The sequence below is a fragment of the Podospora pseudoanserina genome, chromosome 1, assembly GCF_035222485.1.
Source record: "Podospora pseudoanserina strain CBS 124.78 chromosome 1, whole genome shotgun sequence".
NCBI lineage: Eukaryota > Fungi > Ascomycota > Sordariomycetes > Sordariales > Podosporaceae > Podospora > Podospora pseudoanserina.
In genome coordinates, this window is record NC_085920.1 from 2,515,359 (window position 1) to 2,541,133 (window position 25,775).

Genomic DNA, 25,775 nt, shown 5'->3' on the forward strand with positions numbered 1-25,775 from the left:
GAACAGGAGGCCAATAGAGAGATGATAGAGAGGGACCAAAACGGAACCGGTACTCACCTGTGATAGACACAGGCCAGCGCGGGAGGCAATTCCGCTGTAATATGTCATTCTAGCGTTGTTTATGTTGTAGCATGTACAAGTAAAGAACTTGTTAACTGTGGTTCTTGATAGACTCGGGTGTCTCAGTGTGGTTGAGTTGAATTGAGTTTAGAAGAAAGGGGTTGCATACGTCACAGGGGTCCCGCGGCGCGGCTCACCATCAGATGGTCGACCACTCAGAAGCAGCCACTTACACGCCAACTTGACTTCGATGCAGTCCATCTCTCACCAGTTGTTTATTGTCTGCGACGGCCGGAATTCTACCCGACGCTACAGTTCTGGTTCACGAAAATGGTTCACTTTGGATCGTATCCTGACCCATCTCTCCCCGCACTGCACCGCCGCCCCTTGCAGAAGCCGGGACGGACTGGTGCGCGAGGGGCCGATGCTAAACGACGTCTTTCTCCTCACGGAATGGTTGGGGTTGATCGGCAGACGTCAACCAGCCGCCCGGGCCCGGTGCGGAGAGCCGACGCCAGCCATGAGCTTAACCCGAGTTGGGATTGGTTGGGGTGGCACTTACACGCTGGCGGTTTACACGATAATCTTCTGGAATGTAGTTCATCTGATTGCACTCTTTTGACTCTTTCGATACTCACTCCTGTCTGAAATGATCTGGATGTTTATTTCACTTGATCAACTCGTTTCATTTTATCTCATCACATTTCTTTGTTGAGTTGTTAGTCCCATCTGCTCTGATATCCCACCATGCCCTTCAAGTCAACCTACCCCTCTATCAATATCTCGGAGAATGTTGATCTGTGGGCCCTCCTTTTCAGCGATGATTCCCCTTACAAACGAGAGTTTCCCCCTACGAAGGAGATATTGACATGTCCTGTAACCGGGCAGTCATACACCTGGTCTGCTCTGCGGGATGCAGCACTGGCGTTTGGGAATGGGCTGGTTGAGAAGTGGCAGTGGAAGAAGGGGGATGTGTTGGCGTTCTATACCCCCAATTCTATCGACGTCTGCCTTTCCCATCCCATACCATGACCCCCTATATACTAATAGGTATACAGACCCCCATAACAACCCTCGGCGCTCTCTACACCGGCGCCACCATCTCCCCCTCCAACCCCCTCTACACCCCACACGAGCTCGCCTTCCAGCTCACCGACTCCAACGCCAAAGCCCTCATCACCCACCCCACCTGTCTATCGACTGCAATCGAAGCCGTCAACAAATCTAACCTCCCCCTTGATCGGATCTTGCTTTTAGGACCGGAGAGATCCCACCCCCAATTCCAGCACTACACCTCCCTGTTTGTATCCCGTACCAATCCCCAACCCCCCGTCCCTATCTCCCCAAAAACAGACCTCGCATTCCTGGTCTACTCCTCCGGCACGACTGGTCTGCCCAAAGGCGTCCCAATAACCCACTTCAACACCCTCTCCAATCTATTACAAGCCTCCTCCACCGAGGGCAGGCAGTTCCCCTGGGAGACGTCTGTTCAGCTGGCCATCTTGCCATTCTTCCACATCTACGGCTTGACATGCTGCGTGCTGTTATCAATCCTCTCTGGTTGGCGGCTGGTGATCCTCCCCCGATTTGATATGCTCCAAGTGTTGAAGGCTATTGAGCGGTATAAAGTCAGCTTCATGTACGTCCCCCCACCGGTGATCCTCGCCTTTTCACAGCACCCCGACGTTGGGAAATATGATCTTTCCAGCTTGAGAGTCTTGCACTCGGGGGCTGCGCCGTTGGGGAGGGAGCTGATCAGAAAGGTTTGGGAGAGGGTGAAGGTGCCGGTGAAGCAGGGGTATGGGTTGAGTGAGACGAACGCGGTGGTTTGTTGCCAGGAGATTGGGGATTGGGAAAGGAGGATGGGGTCTGTGGGGAGGTTGATGCCGAATATGGAGGGGATGTTGGTTGGGGAGGATGGGAGGGAGGTGGCTGAGACGGGGGGGGAAGGGGAGTTGTGGTTGAGGGGGCCGAATGTGTTTGGGGGTTATTGGAAAAAGGAGGGACAGGAGGGGGTTTTTGGTGTGGATGATAGGGGTGGGAAGGGGTGGTTTAAGACGGGGGATGTGGTGAAGGTGGATGGGGAGGGGAATTTTTGGGTGGTGGAGAGGGTGAAGGAGTTGATCAAGTATAGTAAGTTGAGTATGCTGGTTTTGTATTGGTGACAAGGCTGACGATGAACAGATGGATATCCTGTCCCGCCGGCAGAGTTGGAAGGGATACTACTCACTCATCCCGATGTGTTGGATGCTTGCGTCATTGGTTTCGAAGACAAGAGCCTAGCTACAGAGGTGCCGAGAGCATATGTTGTTGTCAGGGAAGGGGTTGGTCGCATTCCAACCAAGAGTCAGGAATTGGTCGACCATGTAACAAAACAAGTCGCTCCCCACAAGAAACTCCGAGGAGGCGTCCATTTCGTCGACCAGGTCCCCAAGTCACCCAGCGGCAAGGTCCTCAGGCGGATCATGAGAGATCAGGCCAAAAAGGATGCCCGACGATCGGGCTCAAAGTTGTGATCTCTTCACAGAATCTAATATACACAAATATTTATACAAATCGTTCCCTCATATTTATAATCCTCACATCAAGTCTCCCTAGCCCATCCTCTCCGCCTCCTCCAACAACTTCTCCACACTAAACCTCTCATCCCCCCTCCCAAACCACTCCAGCAACCTCCTCCTCTCCTCCGCCCTCTCCATCCCCGCCTGGCCGCCCGCCCCATCCCAACCCCCATAAAACCTCTGCAAGCACATCACCAAAAACTGCGCATCCTGCACTTTAACCCCCCTATCCTCCATGACCGTCCCCTGCATCAACACCACCCCCTTATCCTTTGCCAAATCCTTATAGTGCGTCACGGTGGTATGCGGCGAGGCAAACTCCCCCCTGGCTTTGTATTCAGCTAGTTGGGTGAACAACACAGTCGAAGAATTGGTCGCGGGATCCCAAGTCCATTGCACAAAGTGGATTTCTGCGCCTTGGTCAGGGTGCGGTACGGGGAGGACAAAGTGAGGGTTTTGGCGCGCGGTGGCTTCGAGCTGGGAGTAAGTCCCTGAAGGGATCACCGCGCAGAGGGAGTTTGGTTTGGAGGCGTGGTGAAAGCGCCAGATGGCGGTGAGTTCTTTTTCTGGGAGGGAGGAGACTTTGGGGAGGTCGAGGACGGAGGAGAGGGGTTTTATGCCGGAGGAGTCGAGTTTTTTAGAGGGGGTTCGCGGTGGTGGGGGTGGTGGTGATTGTGCAGGTGAGTTTGGTTGTGATAATGGGGATTGTGGTGATGGTGGGGGCGTTGGGGGTACGACAACGTCGGCTTCTTTGCGGAGTTTTTGGATCTTCTCCGCGTAGGCGGCTTTGAGGGAGTCGATTGTCTCGTGGCCTTCTTCTTGGGCCTTGCGGGCGAGCTTTTCGCGGTATTTTTCGAGGGTGTTGAGGGGTTGTTGGGTTGTGACTAGGAGGCGGATGTCGTGGACTTGGGCCCAGCGGCGTTGGTGGGAGGCGCGGAGGGTTCGGGCCGCGCTGGAGAGGAGGTGACGGAGCATGGGGGGGCGGAGGGACGCCATGGTGGGTGTTGTGGTTGGTGGTGGTGTTTACTGTGAGGGACGACGGCGAGGTTCAAAAAATGTTTAATTGACGTCAGGGTCTATCTTGGCGGGGATTAGTATATAACCCTAACCCTGGTTTTGACACGGTTGTGATGTTCAATGTCAAGAGAATCACATCTTTCTTGCTCTTTATTTTCCGTCACTCACTTTCATCCTTCTCCCATTCTCACGATTCATGAATCCTAGTTTGTTATAGATTCACGGCGTCATGTCCGTCAACCTTGTGAACTCAGACGTGGAATTGTTTACATAATACCAAGGCCGAATGTCAGAGGCTCTGAAACACAGGGCTGGTGGATCTTGACTTTCGACACCAGGTTTCACCAGGTCGCAGTCGACAGGCATCCCCAACCGAGCGCCTGTCCCAAGCTTCGTGTCAACCTCCGTCTGATGTTTCGAGAACCGCCGGGATGGGAACAATAGCCGGAGATTTCAACGGTAATGGTACTCTCTTGCGAGATGATCGCTCGGTTGAGCAACAGATCGCTGTCTCTCCCGTTGATATTTTGGCTTGCAGTTAGAGGTTTGGCAACAGGCGGAGTTGGTTCATGCTGAAGAACCTCACATGCTTCACTATGGCGAACATGGAGATCTTTACAACTGGTGACAGGTTCAACATTGAACAAACTGGGCTTGGACTCAGTGCAATCAACACCATCCAGTGATGCCTTTAACTGAGCTTAGCGTCGTCCCGACACATGGGATGGCGTTGGGGAAAGGGGTAGGGGCTGAGGCAGATCAGATGCGACACTGTTCAAAACAACGCTTGGCTATGACTTCTCGACTGGGCAATGGAGATCTTCTGGTGGTTCGTTGTGGGATTCTCATAGACTCCGAAAACCCGATCACGTTAACATGGGAATAACCCCATGTTTTGAGCTGGCGCCAACTTCGACCCCTGCCTTGATGATACGAGGCTGTTTTCCATTTGAGTGGAATCGTTCGTTACTGGGATGATGAGGTATGGTAGTTTACACCACTTTCAATGACACACTGGCTTGGAAAGGGGTTTTGAGTCTTCAAGTAGTTCGCTATATAAGACCAAGTGGTCAGCCAGCAAAGATCAATATTCTTTTTCTCTCTTCAGCAGCGACAACAACTTTCTTCTCGTCTCTGTTCATTACTTTTTTCACTTCTTACACAGCTGTGCTGTCTTAACCTCAACTTTACGCATTCATTCCATTTTATTTACAGCCAGCTACTCTCCCAACACTCCCTCTTCAAAATTACCAAATTTGTCAACATGTTCTTCAAGGCCACCTTCCTTTTCTCCCTCCTCGCCACCTCTTTGGCTCTCCCCACTGGTACTGCTAGCCGCAACGTCGAGAAGAGAGGTATTCTTCAGGTCCAGAACTACTCTCAGTTCCAAGTCTCCGGCGGTGTCGCTGGCAATGCCCTCGCCGAGGTCAATGCCAAGTTTCCCGTAAGTTTACCTATGCTTAGTGCTCAACTTCCTCGTCATGTACTAACTATTGATTAGATCAATCTGAATAATCCCGGCTCCGTTGACGCCGAGGATCTCGCCATCCTCAAGGCTGCTCGCAAGACGGCCGAAAACGCCGAGACCAAGGCCGGTGGCTTCAACGAGGCCATTGAGGCGGCGGGCGGTGAGAAGACCACTACCGGCAGGGCTCTCCAGAACGGCAAGATCAAGAACAAGGTTCTGAAGCTGCAGCTCCAGGTTATGATTGCTCAGATTGAGGCTGCTCAGGGCAAGGACACTGCAGCGAAGCTTGCTGATGTCACCAAGAAGTTGAACAAGAATGTTGAGACTGATCAGAAGAACGCTGGCCAGCTGAGCACTACTGTTAACTTTCAGGGTACTAGCCAGCCTTAAGGAGTTGTTCCAGTGGTTGTATATAATTTGAAATGATGCACATATTCTTTCCATCTCCCTGTCAAATCTGCGCACAGATAGCTGCACCTTCTTGCTTCTGTTGTTGAAATTTATAGGTCAACCAAGACAAGTAGGTACGTGCTGAGGTGCACAACCCATGAATTAAATGATGCAGTGATAGAAGGCCATACATCCGTGTTACAGCATCCTCTTCTCTTGCCAGTGTTATGTTCGCGAGCGCACGTTACTAAACGGGTAAGGTCAAGCCACATACCTTTTGCGAGGCATGCGAAATCCCCCAAACCTCTTTCCATGCTGTTGGCTGCATTAGCCGCCGAGAAACACCACAAGGCTCTCACTCGCAGCAGCTGATTGGTGAGCAAGGTAAGGAATTCTATTGTCGATTCCAGACCGCTAGCATCTGTGAAATCATCGTGTTATCCTGGGTGCTTCCAAAATACCTTCCTTCAACAATAAGACTATTATGTTTCTCGTGTGAGCGGGGATTGCATTATCGAAAGCGGAAGAGAGTATGGTCACTGGTATGATTCAGCTTGCTTGTAGGAACTTTGTATGGTGATCTTTTCAGAATGATGACTGACTACTAACTCAGCTGTGACGGCGAATTTCTCTGCGTGTGTCGAGAGGCTCTCTAAGTTATTGATGGATGCTGGCCGTGCTGCGCCACGTTATCAAGAGATGGCTTTGCTCTACCCGCAATCCCGGTCGCTCCGGTCAAACATGTGCAAATACTTTACCGTTGTCGTCCGTCTGTGTCACCAACTCGTGATGTTCACGAAACAATCTATCTTTCAACAGTTGAAAGCCTTCTTGAGTGACCAAGAGATGACTTCGTTTCGAGACCAGCTTGACCACTGGGCTGTCTCAATTAAAGCGGAAGTCTGGCTCCTCACGAATAAAAGCGTCGAAGAGCAAGGATTGAGTTTGAAGGCCATCATGAGGTCAGGAAAGACTCGTCGAGCAGAGAAAGCAAAGTTCAAAGTCCTCAACTATTGTTCGACTTACGATTATCAGTCCACTTGGAAAGAGCTACGAAAAGCGGGCAACACAAGTCTTCTTCAGGGCAGCGCGGAGTATCACAGCTGAAAAACCGCACGACAGTCTGCAACCCTAATATTCCAGGGAAAACTAGGATCTGGAAAGTCAGTTCTGCCGGCCAATATGGTTGCAGATCTAGGCCTACACGTGGGCAGTGCGAAGTGTTCTATCGTCTATTTCTTCTGTCGACACAATATAGACGAAAGCTTGAAAGTTCAAACGATTATCGGATCGATCGTTCGACAGCTTCTGACCCGTGTCGCCGACTTTACCGAGATTGAGCGCCAGCTAGTTGAAGATTGCTCGCCAAAATCGAGTTTAGCCGTTGACGAGGGATATCGAATGCTTCAGGACTGTTTCCCGGCAGGCTTGGAAGCCTTTATAATCCTTGATGGTTTGGACGAATGCACCGAGAAAGAGAAGGCCACTGTCCACGACCAACTACAGACACTTCAGAAGAGATTTACTTTGCGTATATGTCTTTCAGATAGGCTGGAGCTGGACACTTTCTTTCCAGCACGCGCAGCCCAGCTTTTGAATCTGCACCGACTCTCCGTTCACAAGAATGCTGCTGATATCGCCAACTTCATAGATGACGAGTTGGAAAGGCTCATCAAGTCGAGCAGGCTGAGGTTAACAGATCCCACCCTAGTACTAGAGATTGCCGATGCTCTCTTGGAAGGCGCACAGGGGATATTTCTTTGGGTGGCACTCCAGATCTCAGATTTATGCCAACAAGAGAATCAGACAGATGCCGACATCCGTCGCGCCTTGAAAAATCTACCCAAGGACCTCAACGGGACATTCTCGCGAATCCTTAGAAACGCAACGGAAAACAGCAAGGGTTATCAAAACCAGGTGCTCATAGTTTTAACAACGGTATACCGACCTTTGACGGCAGAGGAGCTTCGAGAGGCTCTAAGTATTGTACCTGGAAACCGCGTCTGGAATTCGGAAGAGCTCATCAGCGATATCTATGCCGTACTAGCAAGTTGTGGGAGTCTCGTTATGGTCGATGAAGAATCGCTAACGATACGTACTGTCCACCAAAGCGTCGTTCAGGTTTTGTTTGGCGAATATGAAGGTGCAGCACGACCAATCATTACACGAGAAGGGGCGGAAAAAGCAGTGGGCGAGATTGTTATAACATATCTTTCTTATGATGTGTTCGATAGTTCTACCTCGGTCAGGGTTGCACCCCAGATACCAGCCGCATTAGCAAATATCATCCGGACAATGGACATTCCACTCAGCGTCCGTGATGCTGCAGTAAAATTGCTGCAGCTACGAAAACAGCCTGGATTTGATATGGGCCAAGTCCTTTTCGCCACTAGTCAACAGTCATCAACATATGTAGAAAAATGGCCATTCTACGGCTATGCGAAAGAACACTGGGAACGCCACTCAAGATACATTGAAACAAACAACTTGGAAAATATGCGACTCTTGATCTCGGTTGCGCATAAGCAAGTAATCCTCGAGAAGAACAACACGTTGGTACGATGGGCCATAAGACACAAGCACAATCCCGTTGCCCAGGCCGCCACCGATGAAAGGAAATTCACCAAGTCCCTCATGCAATCTATTGTCCATGGAGACAGCGATTCTGCGATGAAACTTGTTGGCAAGATTCCATGGCGTTATGAAGAATTCAACTATCAACTCTGAGCGATTGCTGCAAAACGACCTTTTTTTTTTGCAGCGGGCAACTCTTGAATAACATGCTCCGTCAAGCAGTTATTTTGGAAAAGTTCAAGGGTCCCGAAGTTCTTGGTCGACTGCTCAAGACTGGTATATGGCTAGACAACATTGCCCTTCTACGCTTGCTTGAAGAACACAAATATGACCTTCTCAGTCTCATTCTAAAGAGAACATAGATGTTGAATGCCGCAGTGTCGAGGGGGGCCAGACGCTTTTCTATTTGGCCTCATGCGGTCTTAGCCATGGGATTGTTCAGATGCTTTTGCAGGCTGGCGCAAATGTCAACTCGGTCGAGGCCATACACGGAGAGACGCCGCTGATCGGAGCCACGAGGCACCAGAGATTGTCAACTGTCGAACTTCTTGCTACTCACGGAGCCGAGTTAGATGCAAGGGATAGACACGGAGATACGGCTCTGACGAGAGCGGCCGCACTATGGGACAGTGATATCGTCGAAGTCCTTTTGAGGCAGGGGGCAGATCCGAACGTCAAACACCCCTGGGGAATGGACAGCGTTAAAACGTGCACTATCTAAAGTCCGACCCGAAGAAGATTCGAAACTGGCCGCATGTGTGGGTGCCCTAATTACTTGGGGGGCTGATATACATCACGATTTGGTAGATGGGATTACATGCTTGGCATTCGCCCGTAAACTGGGGTATGAGAGACCGTTGAAGTTATGCTGGAAGTGGAACGTACACTACAGATCAAGGGATACGTGCCTCTACATTATGCTGCTAAAGGCGGTCATGCGAAGACTGTTGAACATATTCTCGTCACAGGGGCTGACCCAAATATACACGCAAAATCCGGCAAAACGGCCTTGGTTTATGCCGTTGAAGCTGACAACGAAAGCGTTATCGACGTCCTTCTCGCTCATGGGGCCGATCCAAGTATACCTAAAAACTGTGGCGAGACGGCCTTGATGATCGCTGCTCGAGCTGGCAATGCAAGTGTTTGCAAACGTCTTGTCACTAAGGAAGGCAGCCCAACCAATCCCGCATTCAAGTTCCAGTCACAGCTGTCATTGGAGGTTGCACAGTCCCCTCTCCCTGAGATGGCTCACCCGATCGAGCGGGGCGCGATGGTCAAGCCTTTGTTTTTCAAGGCATCTGATGCAACCGACAAGCATGCTACTCGGTTTCCACCTTATATTCTTGTGTACAATCAGGATGATGAAACTGTTCAGGTTGTTTCCCCTCACAAAACCTGATCTATGAGATTTGGTGCTTGATCCTCGAGGACGAATCATATGAAGGCTACCTGTAGGTGTGTGGGTAAGGTAGTTTCTAAGAACTGATGACTTTCCGCCATTTAGGATTGTTCTCTGGAATATTCTTTTCTGAGCAAAGTTTCGGGATGGAAAGATGAGCAAAAGAACGGAAAGGCATGAGTTCACTACCTTAAGCAAGCTTCAACTTCACCACCAACTTGTCGAGTTGAATGAGAGAATAACCTCATCGGCCATACTCAGTCAACCTGTTTACCTACTTAAGCTCGAAGCTACTGAATCCAAACCACACATTTTTAAAAGCGACATTGCTCCTGGTCCCTTTGTACGCAGGTACCTGATCTGCTGTCTTGGAAGCACTCACTCACCAACCTCCCGATCCTCACTCCAATGAATATACCCAATCACCGGCCAACCCCAAGTAACATGCCTAATCGTCTTCCCCCAGAAATACAACGGCACCCAGCAAACCAACACCGCCGCCGAGATCGCCGCCATCGTCCCATACGCATTCATATAGCCCGCCTGCTGCACCCAAGTATTCGTATAAAACGACAGCAAAAACCCAAACAAACTCTTGAATCCCATGACCGCAAGTGTGATCTCCCCTGCCACAGGCCGGTAAGCATCAATGACATACACCAGCGCCACATTCGTTCCCTGAACAATAGCAAAATTCACTGTTTCCCTTCCATGTCAGCACTTCTTCTTCATGGGTATCTCGGCAGACAAACTTACACAACGCAATCCCCAAATTCGGCACCATCCAATGCAAGCCCTTCTCAATCCCCACCCCAAAAATCACCAGCCCCAACGGCGCGGTGATCATGGCAGGTATCATCGCCGGCAGTCTCATTTCCGGATCTCTAATCCCGTTGTTTCTCTTGGTGAAATAATCCGCTACTTTGTCTCCCCACCATCCACCAAGCGGTATACCTGCCAGCGAACCGACCAAAGCAGAGACAAAGCAGACGCCTACCTGCCATGACTTGAATCTGTAGGTTGCTTCGTAGGCGATCTCAACATTGGATGTCATAGCAACCAGAAACCCAATGGTGGCGGCTTCAACAAGGGCAGCCCAGAGGACAGGGGGGAGGCAAATCAGACCGAGGGGACGAACGGTCAGTTTGAAGAATGACTCATGGGTGATGGTCCCGTGGAAGATTTTGAGAGTGGAGAGGTAGGAGGCTTTCTTTGGGAGGGGGGAACTGCCAACACGGCGGGACTCAGGGTCGGAGATGGTGGCAGTTGGGTTCTTTTCTGTGGAGGAGCGTTGGTTGGGGGTGCCGGTGGAGGAGTCGTCGTCGCTGTTGGAAGGGGTTTCACGAATGTAGGCTGTTTCGGGAAAGGCGAAGAATGCGATGAGGAGGACGAGGCCGACAAGGGCGGAGGCGACTTGGAAGATTACACGCCAGTGGTGGTCGATTGTGATGACGCTGGGGATATCTTGTTAGAATGGGGATGGGAAGGTGTGATAATAGAGGGCATACCCTGAGATGATGAGACCGATGGCTACACCGACAGCGAGAAAGGAGCTGTATAAAGCCATGACTGTACCTCGCTCGTGGAGGAAGAAGATGTCGGCGATGGTGATGGGGGCGATTGTCTCGGCAGCACCGGCACCAAAGCCCATGATGACACGGCCGGCAAGAAACCCGCCGTAGGAGCGCTCGAAGCAAAGCCAGACAGCAGAGGCCTGGGGTCCTTGTTAGTTCGGTTCAGCGTTCGTTCATGATTTGTCTTGACTTACAAAGTAGATCAAATAGCTAAAGACATAAGTCGGCCGGCGTCCCCATTTGTTGGCAACAGGGACCCAGAAAAAGTTTCCAATACCCTGCATGAGAGCACAGGTGGTGAAAAAGTACGCAACCTTGGCTACAGCTTCGTGGAAGAGCTTGGGGTTTCTTCCTGGATGGGCACCAACGAAGAACTCCATGGTGATGTTGACCATGGCAATCGAGGGCCCTGCCGCCAGAAAGTTGCAAATCATCATGGCCAAGCAGATGACAGTCGCCATATAGTACTTGTACCATTGTGGCCTAACAAGTGTTAGCTAGGTGTCTTCGAGGTGTTGTAAAAGGCTTACCAGTTGAGGGGATCATTGGGGTCAGAAGAAGGTGTCGGGATCAGGATGATCTCGTTCGTGTCCTGATCACGAAGACGAACGTTGCCGAGGGTGACAACTCTCTTCTTGTCACCACGATCACTATGGGGGTTGGCCGCCAAAGAGGCAGCGATACGATCTCCAGCCATAATGTTTTCTTGATGAATGTTAGTAAACGTGTAGACATGATGTTATGGGAAGGGTGGTGTAGATATACATACGGTTTCCAAGGGTCAGACGTAGTAACCGGCCTGCAAAAGGGGTTGTTGTGGCGTCCTGTACAAGTATGTTTGTGTTCCCCAGTAGGATCAAGCCTCACTCTAGTCTGGATCCTTCGGCGAAGTGGTGTTGAAAGGGAGAGGGCCTGACACACCAACCTAAGAGTCGACGCGATCAGGAGCAGCTAGTTCTGCGAGGTCCTTGATGTCATATACTCTTTGCCATCTGCGCAGAAAAAAAGGCCGAGACGGCTCTACCTCGCGGGCTCTTGGGCGACTGCTACATACACAAGACCGATACAATGAGAGTGTGTTGTAATATGCAAAAGGACAGTTGCAATCCCTGCATCTTGTTTATGGCTTGGCTCGTTCCTTGGCACAGGGGTGGTGGTCTACTGACACTTATCGCAGCGCTTTACCAACCTAGCACACCGTTGCCGGTGCTGGGGTTCATGGTATTGTGCCTTGTGCCATCGGTTGCACTGCATGCTCCATTACACCTTGGCTGACACTCCCGGTCTGTGTTTTTATATTCCAACCGCCAGAACAACAGACCCAGCACCCGCCGAGGCCCGGAGCTCCGAATAGCATTTGCTGGGCAGCCTTATGTCCTGAAGAGAAAGACTCTTATGAATCATTCCGTAGCTCCGTAAGGGCCGATGAGTATTGTGGTTGAGAGCAAGACAATATGGGATTGAGGAGAAGACATGGCTTTTCTGCAATCACAGTCAGCATGAATGAAACCATCCGGCATCTGTACGCACAGACTCGGGTCCGATTCTGCTTTCTGCCACTCATGGTCAAGGGATGTGATGGTATAGCGGCTTATATTCATGGCTTGTACTTTTGTAGCTTCCGTTCCGGCTCCCGGGCATGGTATAGAGCTTACGGGCCACTCGACCATCTGCAAGACGACTGGGATCGGCTTGCCCGGTCGAGTAGCGATGGGTATTAAGACAGACAAGACCGAGAATATTGCCTACCCACCATTGTGTTCTCCTTGAGTGGATGTTGAATGGCGACTGACAAGGTTTGGTATTGGTTGGCTCACCACGGCACTGTGACCTGCTGAGAAACTCTTGTTTTCTTTCTTTTGAGATCTGGACAACGGTCAGGACAAGACTTTGAAATATATTGCCTAGTGGGCCTGTCGGAGTTCCCCAACATTGGCATCATAAGCTTATCATGATGTTACTCTATTGAAAAGAGCCGCCTGAGTGTGATGTAAGGCTAGGGTGCGTGTCGAGGTACTTGTCTTTTGAACACTGATGAGTGCCAACCCCACGAAACAGTTTCAAGTCCCATAGCAGTTCCAGATAATGATTCGAGTCCCGAGCTAGTGAAATCGCGGTATGGCTTTGAGGCCAAAACCGCCCCAATCGTCAGAGGAATCCATTTGGGTGTGAATGCGGCGCCCGGTGTCCCAACCGCAAGAGCAATATATACTGCAGGTTTGATTGCTTGGGGATGGCAGGGCCAATTTATGGTAAAAAGGCCAGTGTCAGGTTTGCCGTTAGTCGCTTGGGTGTTTGTAGATGTTCGGAACCGAGGACATCGGGGAGCGGGTACTATTCGGGCGGAGGAGTCCCAACATGGTTTTCATAAAGAGAGGCCTTCGGGAGAGGTGGCTCGGTGGTCAGCTATGACTGCTTTGCCAGATCTTCATTCGAGATGTTCAGATGCACTGGAGAGTTGCACCAGGATTCCATGCTGACCGTTTGCTGCGAAACAGTGGAAACTGGTTGATCTCCCCGCTGACGAACTGTCTTGGCACGCGGAGTATGGGGCCGCTTAGCAGGGGAACGCGTGGCCTGGCTAGGATGTTGCTGGGTCTAACTGCTTTGGACAAGAGACAATCGTAGCCAAGTTGAACATCAAAGTCCCGAGTCAAGTGTTTGTCAAGTCACGATTGTGTTGGCGATATCTGCATCTCTACTCACGGACGTGAATGACTGACTGGCAGCCGGCTTGTTCCACCACAGTTCCGTCCGCACCAACGCCAAATCAGTAGTCTGGGCACTTGGCTCTGAAATCGCCAACTGGTGCGCCTCAATGATGCTCGCGCTACCATGACCCAGTGTTACACCCAATTGATGGACTTCTCACCAATTCACCATGTATCCAATCCGCCATCTTATTGACCCGCCCACCAGTAATCCTCCTCCTCGTGGCCAACCCCAACCACCGGTAGTTGGAATTGACCCCAACGCCTCTTTATTTACTCCACCCGTCCTCCCACACTCGACATCAGCCGCCGGTCCTCTCACCGGCACGGCCCCGGCCTCGGCTCCGGCTGCATCACCCTCTCCGGCCTCATTTTCACATCCATCCAGCTCGATCAATGCCAACACCACCTCCCAGCCGCCACAACAACAACAACAACAACAACAACAACCGCCACAGCCACAGCTCCCGACATCGCTTTACCAGTGCGCTCATTGCTTGCGTCGGTATTCTCGGCCCGAGCATCTCCAGGTGAACACTCACCGTCTCCAGGCCGTATACTGTCTTCACATTACTGATGAAGATGATGCGTTAGAGACATATAGCAACCCATACTCTCGGGAAGCGCTTCGTCTGCGATGTGCGTCTTCAAACATGCTGAGCAAAACTCGTCATAGCTCACCAGAAACCTGACTAATATGGTGAAAGATTTGCTCCAAAGCCTTCGCCCGGGCAGACCTCCTCAAACGTCATCGCACCAACCATCAAGATGACAACAGCAACAAACGTAAACGCCTCAGCTCCGCGGCTCTTGGTGCCGGCCGCGTTGCACATGCTTGTCAGGCATGTGCCAAGGCTAGAGTCAAGTGTGAAGAGATGAAACCGCAAGTGCCCCTGATGATGCATCACGTCTTCACTCCTGAGCTCACACTAACTCTTATCAGATGCACAAGATGTAAGAACCGTGGCATAACGTGTGAGGTAGCATCCTCAGAGGATGCCGCGATGCACCTGCTACATCTCTCCGCAAACGCCCATGGTTTTGAGTCCCATCCACCACCGGACACGTCTCCGAGCGCTTCATCGCAATACGCTCAACCAATAAGTGCCGCTGAGCCTGAATTCCAACAGCCAACTTTCAACCCAGCACTGAAAAGCTTTGCGTCGTCTTCTCGATATCAGCAGCCCAGCCTTGCTAGCAACTCCCTCACGCCAGATGATCGGCAGTTCAAAGAAGAATCACAGTTGCCAACGCCTGAAACACTAATGGACCAGAACAACCCAGACAACCTCAATCGTCCTCAGGCTACCTATCAGAACCAGGGCCTGGCTACGGTGGAGCAAGACTTGGAAAAAGCACCATTCTCAGAATTTCTACGTGATGTTCTGTACGACCAGTCGTTTGGAAATTCAGCCAGAATGGCTGAGGCACAAGGACTGGCTGTTTTGGACTTTTGCGATGATGTCAACCTGGACTTTCGAGAATTTGACTTTGGTCTTCTCGAGAATTGGAACCCTGATGCCACCCAGCATGTACTCGACTCGACTACTCAAGTGGACAATTCGGCAGAGGTTGCGGCCATGCGATCGACACTCGTCAAGATCTGGACCGAATCACCCTGGCGTTGGGTTCCGAAAAGGACCGATACGGGCTACAACGAGCAGTCTAACCTTCCACTGCTCTCCCGGGATGTACATGGATCTAAAGCCCTCAAGCCTGATCGAGTGGTAAAGGACACTCTGCATAGCTCCAACCGGGACAAGATCTTGGCCATCGTTCTGAGCACATGCAGGGAAAATAGCATGATAAATCGCGTGGCTTCATCGTTTCCCTCGGCCGAGATGATGGATACCTGGATTCATGTCTTTTTGGCTGCACACATGTGCCAAGTCTCATCATGGATTCACTATGGCTCGTTTTCCATGAACCACCAATCTCCAGAGTGGCTCGCCATAGCCACCGCTGCTGGTGCCGTTCTTGCCCCGGTCACTACCCTAAGAAGATTCGGTTTCGCGCTACAAGAAGCCGTCCGTATCTCCATTCCAGGCAGATTTGAAGAAAACAACACCAACATCGGCCTCCTCGGCCCAGTCCAAGCTCTGGTGCTAGTGCAAGACGTCGGCCTCTGGAGCGGCAACCGTCGGAAAATGGAAATCGCAGAATGTCATCTCTCGGTTCCCATGGCCATGATGCGCTACAGAGGAAAATTCACCAAAACCGCCTACCCAGACGTCATCATCCACCCCTCCGACGAGGGCGAAGTCCTCGAAGAAAAATGGAAAAAATGGTACCAACTCGAATCATGGAAACGTCTCGTTTTCCACGCTTACCTCCGAGATGCCCAAGTGTCCATGACACAATTCAACAACCCCTCCATGTCCTACGCCGAGCTCACCCTCCCTTTACCCTGCTCGAAAGATCTCTGGTTTGCACGTACAGCAGAGGAGTTTAAAATCCGGTATCTCGAATCTCGGACCAACAGTGAGGGCAACAAACGCCCTCCATCGCTAGGCGATTTATTCAGGGACATCAACCTCCTCGCCACGAACCACCACCTCCTCGACGTGCAATACGCCATAAGTATCTACCTCCACGGGTTCTGGTCCCTAATATGGGAGTACCGCCAGCTCAAATCCATCCTTTCCTCCTCCCCTTTACCCACTACTGACCCCTCGCTCTCCCCCGAAATGCTCCTCACCCAACGCCACGGCGAACTCCGCCGTCAACTCTCCCTCTTCCAATCCGTCACCCGCGGCTGGCACGAGATGTTGTCTGCCCAAGAATCCATGATTCTCCACCTCCTCCAAATGAACCTCCACGTTTCACTAATCGACCTCCAACTGTTGACCGGCAAAGAAGGGGAAGACCAAGCAAGAAGGGTCTACCCCCTTTTGCAGAAATGGTGTCTCGAATCGAGCGACAGCCGCCAGGCGTTGTATCATGCCGGCCAGATCTTCCGATGGGGGAGGAATTTCCCCAAGGGACATCTAAAGGACTTCTGGGCGATTGCGGTGCACCATGCTGCGCTTTGTTTGTGGACTTATGGGATCATTATCAGGGCGTCAGGGAGGAGGAAAGGTGGGGGGATGGGGGCACCGTTGGTGATTGATGGGGAAGGGGTGGAAGGGGCGGGGTTGGAGGAGTGGTTGGTTTATGGGGGGGAGGGGAGGGAGGTGGTTGTACAGGGGATGGGGAAGAGGGGGGTTGTTTCGGTGGAGGATCCGAGGGGGGTGATGGAGGTTGCGAGGGGGGTTTTGGAGGCGAATTTTGTGGAGGAGGGGACGGGGGAGGTTAAGGAGGGGGGATTGCCGCCGGTTAGTGAGAATATTGTTGTTGTTTTGAGGCAGATGGGGAATGCGGCTTGGGCGGTGGGGTTCGGGTAGTTGGAAAGGGGGGAGGGAGGGTGGATGCGGTTGAGGGGGCACCCTCTCTATAGATAATGAGTACAGGAAAAGTAGGTTGACCTATATTATATCATGAATTATGCCTCAATAGTAAACTAGTAGGCAGATTAGCTATCTTTGAAGGCCTAATGAATAACTTTCGAGGTATGATTCACAATAGGAGACGGGTTAAACCTACCTTTATATGCCAGTTGTTTTGCGGGGAGGGTACCTAAGTGGAAGGATCGAACGGCAGACGGCAGGTGCAGTTGTGTCGTGCCTTCTTTGTTGAGCTTTTCGGATCTCAAAACAGGAAGGCGCAAGGTGATATAGACAGTTTGATACCCTAATTTTGCATAGGTAGGAAGGAGCATTTCATGTTAATAGCTTCCTTGAAAGGACGCTGAAAGATATAATAGAAACCGTTATTTACTAAGGCATAGGTACATGTAAATGCAAAATCATGTATCATCACTGTAACATTCCATCTTGGTTAACGCCCACCACAGTCTCCTTCCCTCCGTCTCAGAAAATGCTCCAAAGAGGTGTTATCACTCCTCGCCCCTGCTAACCTCGCCCCCATCTCCTTCTGTAACACTTGGCCTAGAAACTGCTGGAGAAGTGACTCCAGCTCGGAAGTTTTGAATCGATGGTGGTGATTCCTACCGCGTATAGTGCGCAGTCTAGCTTTATTGATGGCGTCGATCTGCTTTCGCCGTTCTTGTTCGGATGGAGGGGGTACTCCGGCAGGTCTATCAGATGGGTCTATCCCGATGATCACAGTCTGCTTCCCGTCGATTGCTATTGTCCTTCGGTGATCGGGCACAAAGGGTGTGTCCTCGTCATCTGTGTCGTCGTCCACGGCATCCTTTCCATGCGCGGGCACATCCTCCTCATCCATCCGACAGTCAGGAACAAACGGCACATCCTCCTCATCCGTCTCGTCCTCTTCGTCCACTTTTCTTTGTGACCAGTGCACCCGCTCCTCCCACCACTCCTTCCATCCTTCTTCATCAATGCCCGCTTGATCTTGGGGGCCGTGTAGCGGGATGATTCTCTCCCATTGAAACAGCAACTCCTTCAGCCTGTCAATTCTCTTCGCTACCTGTTCTGCGGCAGATTGCCCCTCATCTGGCGGTACCCAGCCACAGCCATTCTTGAGGGTGAAGAAGTCGTCCAGATCTCGGAGGAGGGTGCAGGATCTGTTGTGGGGGAAGTAGAGGTTGAGTTCGAGGGGTGCGGTCCTCAGGTTGGAGGAGCTGAGGAGAGTTGAGGGTAGGGAGAGGGAGAAAGCCAGCGGGAGTGAGAGGAGGGAGTTGTAAGTTTGGTGGTGGAGGTGGGTGTGTAGTTGGGGTTTGGATTTTGGCCTGGGGAGGATTGTTGGCGGTGGCGGCGGCGGCGGTGGTGGTGTGGATGATGGCAAGGGAGAGTGTAATAATGGAGAGGGTGGTAAGGGAGGGTAAATTGTGAGCTTTGGTAGGGGAGGGTGGATTATCATGTTTGGTTGCTGTTACGGACGAGTACTGGAAATAAAAATGACAAAGGTCAGCTCTGTATGAGGTGACTAGGTAAGGAGGCAGCTCAGCCTTATAAGAACAGCAAGGGGCTTCAGGAGCCTCACTCGAGAAACACAGAGGCAGAGGTAAACGAGCGGACGATCTCAAACCGATCAGGCAAACAACGCCCGCGAAAGAGATACAGATTGGGGAATAAGATGGACATTGTTGATCGCTATTTGCTGAACACGAAGAAAAGCAGCCCGTGACTCGAGCCTCCAGACCCGTAAGGCTGATTTGGAATGGGACGCAATCTTTAAAGTTCTCACCTGAAACACAGAACGAACGGTGAACAGCTGGCGGTATATTGTCAGCCAACAACGTCGGCAGATGCATTGCTGGCTATCATTGCCACTCGGAGCGGTGTTATACGGCGACGTATCAAAGCCGTTCCCGGCGGTGTGGTTGACGGATGCCTCCGCAGCGTGCAGTGGTGGAGAGGGGTCACTTGTGCTGCGGTGAGAGGCTGAGGCAAGCTGGGGTAGGGAGCTGCCTCGTTTCAGATGCTGAGTTACACGAACCGTCAAAGAGGCATTGGAATCATCGAGAGGGGTTAAGTATTTTCGTGAGGCTTGAAGGTGTTGGTGATATCATCTGCGGGGCATACGGATACAAATCCCGCCAGGATGTCAAGCTCGTCACTCGAACCCCAAGCCTTGGGCAAAAGTCCAGACTGGTCGTTGAATCGCATCTCTTGGCGAATTCCAGTTCGACATGAGTGCCAAGTCGTCCTAACCCTCTTCAGGATGAAGCTGTCATCCGAAACGTCAATCCCTGCTTCCAATGTGGGGCTGGTGCTCATCCTGAAACGAAACGGGTTGCGGGGCATCCGCAATAGACTTGATAATAAGTAGCATGAAGTTTGTCTTTCTCTGACAAACTGCAACCCGTGAGTCAACTGGTGATAAAAAGGTGGACTGAAGTGGATGAGATACCATAATATCGATGTCCTTTATGTAAAAATAAGACCGCACAACCCGAGGGAGAAGCCATATATTTGATATGTAGACGTAAAATGCGGGGTCATCCTTCCTGGCTTAGACACTTACACATTTGCCGTGTCAACCAGGAAGCGAGTAAACAAAACACCGCGACACGCATGAACAACAATAACCCATTGAAATCTTGATGACCCCTGACAATTTCCTAAACCAGACTTGACTGGCAACGCGTCGAACTTCACGCGCGGTGCAGCTTGTGGATGGGATGGGTAGGTAAGGTGGGGACGAGGCACCATAGCTTATGGCAATACGGACTACGGAGTGTACATAGCCTGGAGTTACACAACCCACCACACCATGAACTGTTTAAATAGGCATTTTCAATTGGCTACCTAGCATCTTTGACCCCCCTCCCCGAGCTTTTGGCATCTTCCATCTGTTGTCGACGAGGTGCCTGCCAAGACATTGAAGTGCCCCTTCCCTGTGCATTCACCCTGCACTTTCCTGCATCCTGGAATCCTGGCCTTCCCACGTTCGGGACCCGCTCCCTTTATTTTCGACTCTTTTGGTCTCTGTTGGCTTCTTCTCTCCCAAACACCTCATCCTCTTTGCATCCACATTTCTTTCCAATCGACGCGTCCCAATCAGCAAATATGGCGCTTCAGGCTGCGTACAAGCAGTTTCTAGCTGCACCAACCCCGACTGTGCTCGCGCAAGACGCGTCTCTGCACTACATTACCTCGACGACGAGCTTCAACGGTCCCGATAGCATTATCAAGCACTTTTCAACCTTCCGCAACCAGAGCAAGAAGAAGAAGGAAGACGTGCTTTTCGTCATCGAGGGGCAGAACGCCGTGGTTCTGGAGGCTGAGCTTGTCATCGAATTTATTTCCAGCGGTGGCCCGTATCTGCCTGGATTGGACGACAACTTCCTTGCCGACCGGACTGTGTCTTTTGCCGTTACCCACATCGTCTTGTTCGATGCCGACGGCAAGATTCTCCAGATCCGCCAGAACTGGGACCAAGGGTCGCTGCTGAAGCAACTCGACGTTATTGGCAAGTCGGGTCGCAACTGGCCCATTCGCGATGGCAAGGACCAGGTCAGCTTGATTGCGAAATGCGTCAAGGGAGGCGGAGCTCCTGGGTTTACTACTGATCTTCCCATGCATAACCGCACCAAGTCGACCAACCCTCTCCGCGATCCTCACGCCTCCTTGGCTTTGTTCGCCCCGCGGGAGGAACAGGAAGAGGTTACCGTCGTCTCTCCCTATGCTGGCCGCAGACCTACCCAGCGTTCCTTTACCGAAATTCTGGGCGACGAGCCTGAGGAGCCCGTTTCCCCCAGCAACGGCCGCGAGCGTTCTGTGTCTCCAAGCAAGGCCAAGGCCGGGGTTAGCAAGAACTTCCAAGCTGTCCGCCTTTTTGACCGCGACGATGATACCGCCGAGGCCGACACGCCCGAGAACGGCAGATCGCCCGAACGTGTCATCCGCCCAAACCCAAAGAAGTACCAACACTTCGACTTTGATGACGGCCACTCTCAGGAGACCCCGAAGCCCGCTCCTGCTCCCGCAAAGAGCTCCAAGCATGGTGCTTCGTGGGGCTTTGAGGATTTCGTAACACCACAAAAGCCGACAGCATCCCGCACCTTGCACAAGGCCCGGGAAGCTCGCAATTGGTCTACTGAAGATGCCATTACTGAGGAGCAACCTGCCCCCAAGGCCCAGCAGGCCAAGGGCCGCATTACTGCCGAGGCTCACTTTGACTTTGTCGATGACGGTGAGACGCCAGCTGGCGGTCGGTTCCGCGGCCCACCCCGTGGTAGGGGTCAGAATGAAGGGCAGCACCTCTACGAAATGAACCTGTACAAGGAGGACGGCAGTGCGCCGACCCCAGGTCCTGCTCCTCTCGGCAATATTACAAACCAAGCCGGACGCCACAAGTCATTCGATCCTCACTTTGAGATGACGGACGAATCTCCTCGGGATAGCAACGACGGCAAAGACAAGGCTGAGAAGCTCGGTGATGACAGGAAGAAGGCAGTGCGCATGATGGAGAGCAACTGGGAGACCTATGATGTTTCGCCCGCTGCCCTGAAGGAGAACAACAACCCCAATGGCAAGACGAGAGGAATTGTCACAGCCGGTGATGGCATGGGCAATAAGAAGGGCGGTTGGGGCTTGGCCGAGAAGAAAGAGCGCGGCATCAACACTGCTGGCGACGGGATGGGTGGCAGAAAGGGTGCTGGCCGCGGGTGGGCGCTGGGTGACGAGAGCGACGAGGACGCGCCAACTCAGCCCCAGAAAAAGGGCGGCCGTGGGCCTCCTGCCAAGGTGGAGAGCTTCTGGGACTTTTAAGAACGGATTTCGCATTTTTTTGATCATGATCAGTGCACTTTCATGACAAGAAAGACAGCTTGTACATCTACTGGGAGGTCCTTTTTACAGAGCATGCTCTGTTTCTTTTTTCTGTGTGAGGCTCGTCGATGTTTCCTGGGCGTTTTTGCCAGTTGACGGAGTATCAAGAGCGTGGAGGGAAGGGTAATAAAAATGGAACCCTGGGATTTTTATGTTATGATTGATTGTTGTTATGCTTTGACTGTCCTGGACGAGGATAGGAAGAAGGAACAGGGATATGTTTGTTAGGTTACCAGGTAGTGTAAACTGATTTCAACCGAAGAGAGACTTTTATTTGACTTGCCGGTGATGTTTTCTCTCAGGGTTAATGGCGTGCTGTTGCGAACTTGTTCAGATCAGTCTATAGACTATCTGCCACAACTAAGGAGAGGTTTCAGAAATTTGGGTTTGAGCAATTTGGAGTGTCTTTGAATGCTATATATTAAAAATAATCCAGCCACCCTCCTGAAAAGAGAACAACCCGCCATTTGTAAAATAACGTCAAGCTTTTATAGGCGAGGCGCGAGCATCATATATCTCATTCCCCCTCACGCTCGCTGCCCTTTGCCCTTTCCTTTCCATATCAACACAAATACCTATAAACCCTCTTCCACCTCGGCATCCCTCTCAACTCCCTCTCCCTCTCCCACTCCAACTCCTGCTTCGTCAACAACGAAAAAACAGGCAAACCCCTTGCCCTCGCACCACCACCACCGGCAGAATGACTGTTCCAGTACACCACCCCTGCCCTCCTCCTCCCCGTATCAAGATCGATATCCTCCAGCCTCACCACCTTGGTCCTAAACCAGATCTTGTATCCCGCCCAGAACAGGACAATGATCGGCACGGAACTGCACTGCAAAAAAAAGTTGTGCACCACGTCGCCCTGGTTGTTGATCGTCACCCCGCTGCCGTTTCCCGTCGGGACAGTCGGGACGACGCGGCGGGCTCCTTCAGGTGCGGTTGAAAACTCGTCGACCGCGTCTGGGTCGGGGAGAGTAGGGGGGATGGGCCAGGCGGCCGTCCAGAACTGGGCGATGAGCACCAATATGTTGAGAAACAGTCCGATCCAGGAGCCAGTTACACCTGCCTGGGAGAGGTAGGAGAGTTCGTCGAGTGAGTGCCCCTGGACGGCCCAGGCTTTCCGGAAGCGGATGTGCGCCAGGCAGATGGAGGCCCATGTGAAGATTGAGGAGAGGCCGGTGGCGGCCAGGAGCCAGTTGAGCACCTCGGAGGGTTGGTCCAGGTCGGCTAGGTACCCCAGTAGGCCAAAGGCGCTGACGATGAGGATTGATATAAGGGGACGCCCGCGGCGGTCGACGTACCCGAATATTTTGGGAGCTTGTCCCTGATCTGCGAGAGCGGCCAACGTCCGGGAGGAGCCGAACACGGCCGAGTTGCCCACGGATACCACCGCCACGAGGATCACCGCGTTCATGATACCAGGGAGGATGGCGATGCCAGCTGATTCGATCGCGATGACAAAAGGGGAGGAGGACGCATCGGCAAAAGATTCCGCTCCCAAGAGATCGGGGTGGTTGTAGGGAACCAAAAGCCCCACAAGCGCGAGAGAGATGAGATAAAACAGTGTGATCCGCCAAAAGACCTGCTTGATAGCCGTGGGGAGCGATTTCCTCGGGTTGACCGCTTCTGCAGCCGCCAAACCAACCAACTCGATCCCCGTAAAGGCAAACGCCGCCGTGACGAAGATGGTGCAGAACCCCTTGAACCCATTGTTGAATGCGCCGGGATCTTTCCAATACCTCCCTCCTATGTAGCCCTCGTCGGGGAACCCGCCTATGTTGATGACACATCCCAAGAGGATAAACCCTATAACGGCGATGACTTTCAGGATGGAGAAACAGAACTCTGCTTCGCCGTACCCTCTGACGCCGACGAGGTTTATCACCACGATGGCGACGAGGAAGACTGTGACAAAGACGGATCGATGGATGTCCTCCCTCCAGTAGTTGACCGTCATGCTTCCCGCAATGATCTCAAGCGGCAGACAAACCAGCCACTGGAGGGCGTAATTCCACCCCATCGAGAATCCCAGGGCCGGATCGAGGAAGCGGGTCGAGTAAGCCGAGAAACTGCCAGCGACGGGGAAGGCGACGGCGAGCTCGCCGAGCGCTTGCATGGTGCAGTAGAGCATGCCGCCGATGAAGGCATATGCCAACAGCATCGAGGCAGGGCCCCCAGCAGTGAGCGTCGAGCCCGACACGACAAAGAGGCCGGTTCCTGTTGCCCATCACACATTAGCCCCTATTCTATTTTTACACAACAACAAAAGAGAAACCATACCAACCGTCCCCCCCAAAGCAATCATCTGCAAATGCCTCCCCTTCAGCTCCCTCGAAAGCTGCGTATTCGCCGTGTTGACGTTAGCGGCGTGCAAATCAAAGTAATGCCCTCCGATATGCCTCTCCTTTTCCTCTCTACTACTACCACCACCACTATTACCACCTCCTCGCGAGCTACCCCCTGCTATCGTCGACGACCGTTTACTGCTTCCCACGCCGTGAACCACCGTTGCGGGTGTGATCCTCCTTCCGGGATCCCTCCGAAAGGAGTTAACCCAGCTCTGTACATAGTGCGAAGGTGTGTGCGAGTGGGCGGTGGTGCTGTTGCTGTCGTCGTCGTCTTCGGGGTAGCTAGAGAGGAAGTCACGGCGGAGGAGGCTGCTGCGTTGGCCACCGCTTATGTTGAGCGTTGTGGCGGTGGAGGGGTGTGGAGTGTTTGGTTTTGGCATTTTTGGCATTTCTTAGGTATATAAGGATATTAAAAGCCAACAAAAGAGAATTATGGTTGATTATGGAGAGACATGCTACGTCGAAGGGGGTGCCCAAGATAGAGTTGCGATGATGGCGTATGGGTCGCACATCGAGGTCCAAGAGGGAGGGGTGGGTGTACGATGGGAGCTTCTGACAATGTCTATTGGTGTTTGATGTTCAGGAAGAATATGAACAGCAGATGATCAACTCGATAGGTAGTGTGACGGTGCCGTGAGCTGTCAAAGCTTTGTGGCTATCTGCCGCGGAAGAATATTCCTCGTGATAAACTCTTGTCTCGCTCCCAGGGAGAAATCTCGGGAATCCATATACAATCTCGGGAATCCATTTCTGCTCGAAAGAGTGAGAAGCCTTGAGGCGTTCCCCGTCTGTCAAGTTTCGCAGCATGCACACGCATTGAACCCTTTACCGTAATTGGCAACAAGGAGAAGCCCTGCCAGCAACAAGAATCCCTCGTGGGGTGCGAAAAAATGTCCATGTATGTTTCGGAGAGAGAAGAAAACCCCCGGATTCGCTGAGGAGGCATAACAACAGGCCGGTAGTTCAACCCTCAAAAGAACATGTGTGGATGATTTTCAGCAGGGATCCTACTAGCTACCCGCTGCAGCCGCTTTGGCGCCCGCTGTGGATTCTATGGAGAATTCTCCACCGATTCCCATCTCCATTGATTTCCATCTCCATCGGAGTTCAAGTGGGTTCTTCGCCATCCATCTCCTTAATGCCCTATCGCCCGTGCTGCCTCGTGCTTGTCCGTGCCACCCCGTGGAGCTTCCCCTAGCCACCTCATGACATAGCTTCCGCCGCATGAGATCTTGAACCATTGATCTCTATCTGTGCCATCGAGAGGAATCAAAAACCTGGGAGAAACAAGCCGCTTCAACTTCATACAACATAACGTATTACCGTATCTGTACAGTGTCAAGTGGATATATATAGGACCATCACCTCCGCTA

General features: G+C 52.0%; 8 protein-coding genes across 8 annotated transcripts; 4 read left to right on the plus strand and 4 right to left on the minus strand.

Annotated features, from left to right (window-relative positions):
* Positions 1-807: 807 nt before the first annotated feature.
* On the plus strand, positions 808-3,641 carry QC764_106962 (uncharacterized protein; the record flags this gene model as incomplete). Its single annotated transcript, XM_062941951.1, has 3 exons — positions 808-1,065; positions 1,119-2,193; positions 2,245-3,641. The coding sequence occupies 3 exons, from the start codon at positions 808-810 to the stop codon at positions 2,574-2,576; spliced, it is 1,665 nt and encodes a 554-aa protein (XP_062804877.1). The 3' UTR covers positions 2,577-3,641.
* Positions 2,655-3,617, minus strand: QC764_107110 (uncharacterized protein; the record flags this gene model as incomplete). Its single annotated transcript, XM_062941967.1, has 1 exon — positions 2,655-3,617. The coding sequence occupies one exon, from the start codon at positions 3,615-3,617 to the stop codon at positions 2,655-2,657; it is 963 nt and encodes a 320-aa protein (XP_062804878.1).
* Positions 3,642-3,801: 160 nt separating the features above from the next.
* QC764_107120 (uncharacterized protein) lies at positions 3,802-5,588 on the plus strand. Its single transcript, XM_062941968.1, has 2 exons — positions 3,802-5,082; positions 5,140-5,588. Exons 1-2 carry the CDS (start codon positions 4,903-4,905, stop codon positions 5,494-5,496), a joined length of 537 nt encoding a protein of 178 aa, XP_062804879.1. The 5' UTR covers positions 3,802-4,902; the 3' UTR covers positions 5,497-5,588.
* Positions 5,589-9,636: 4,048 nt separating this feature from the next.
* QC764_107140 (uncharacterized protein) lies at positions 9,637-13,858 on the minus strand. The gene is made up of 7 exons (XM_062941969.1): positions 12,654-13,858; positions 11,813-12,525; positions 11,574-11,748; positions 11,238-11,526; positions 10,978-11,183; positions 10,226-10,923; positions 9,637-10,167 (listed from the first exon to the last, which is right to left on the minus strand). Exons 3-7 carry the CDS (start codon positions 11,738-11,740, stop codon positions 9,848-9,850), a joined length of 1,680 nt encoding a protein of 559 aa, XP_062804880.1. The 5' UTR covers positions 11,741-11,748; positions 11,813-12,525; positions 12,654-13,858; the 3' UTR covers positions 9,637-9,847.
* Positions 13,859-13,924: 66 nt separating this feature from the next.
* QC764_107150 (uncharacterized protein) lies at positions 13,925-17,137 on the plus strand (the record flags this gene model as incomplete). Its single annotated transcript, XM_062941970.1, has 4 exons — positions 13,925-14,284; positions 14,349-14,393; positions 14,462-14,637; positions 14,698-17,137. The coding sequence occupies 4 exons, from the start codon at positions 13,925-13,927 to the stop codon at positions 17,135-17,137; spliced, it is 3,021 nt and encodes a 1,006-aa protein (XP_062804881.1).
* Positions 17,138-17,630: 493 nt separating this feature from the next.
* Positions 17,631-18,635, minus strand: QC764_107155 (uncharacterized protein; the record flags this gene model as incomplete). The annotated part of the gene is made up of 1 exon (XM_062941971.1): positions 17,631-18,635. One exon carries the CDS (start codon positions 18,633-18,635, stop codon positions 17,631-17,633), a length of 1,005 nt encoding a protein of 334 aa, XP_062804882.1.
* Positions 18,636-20,287: 1,652 nt separating this feature from the next.
* QC764_107160 (uncharacterized protein) lies at positions 20,288-21,991 on the plus strand (the record flags this gene model as incomplete). Its single annotated transcript, XM_062941972.1, has 1 exon — positions 20,288-21,991. The coding sequence occupies one exon, from the start codon at positions 20,288-20,290 to the stop codon at positions 21,989-21,991; it is 1,704 nt and encodes a 567-aa protein (XP_062804883.1).
* A 445-nt stretch (positions 21,992-22,436) lies between these two features.
* Positions 22,437-24,791, minus strand: HIP1_1 (histidine permease; the record flags this gene model as incomplete). Its single annotated transcript, XM_062941973.1, has 2 exons — positions 22,437-24,271; positions 24,335-24,791. The coding sequence occupies 2 exons, from the start codon at positions 24,789-24,791 to the stop codon at positions 22,614-22,616; spliced, it is 2,115 nt and encodes a 704-aa protein (XP_062804884.1). The 3' UTR covers positions 22,437-22,613.
* Between the last annotated feature and the right edge of the window lie 984 nt (positions 24,792-25,775).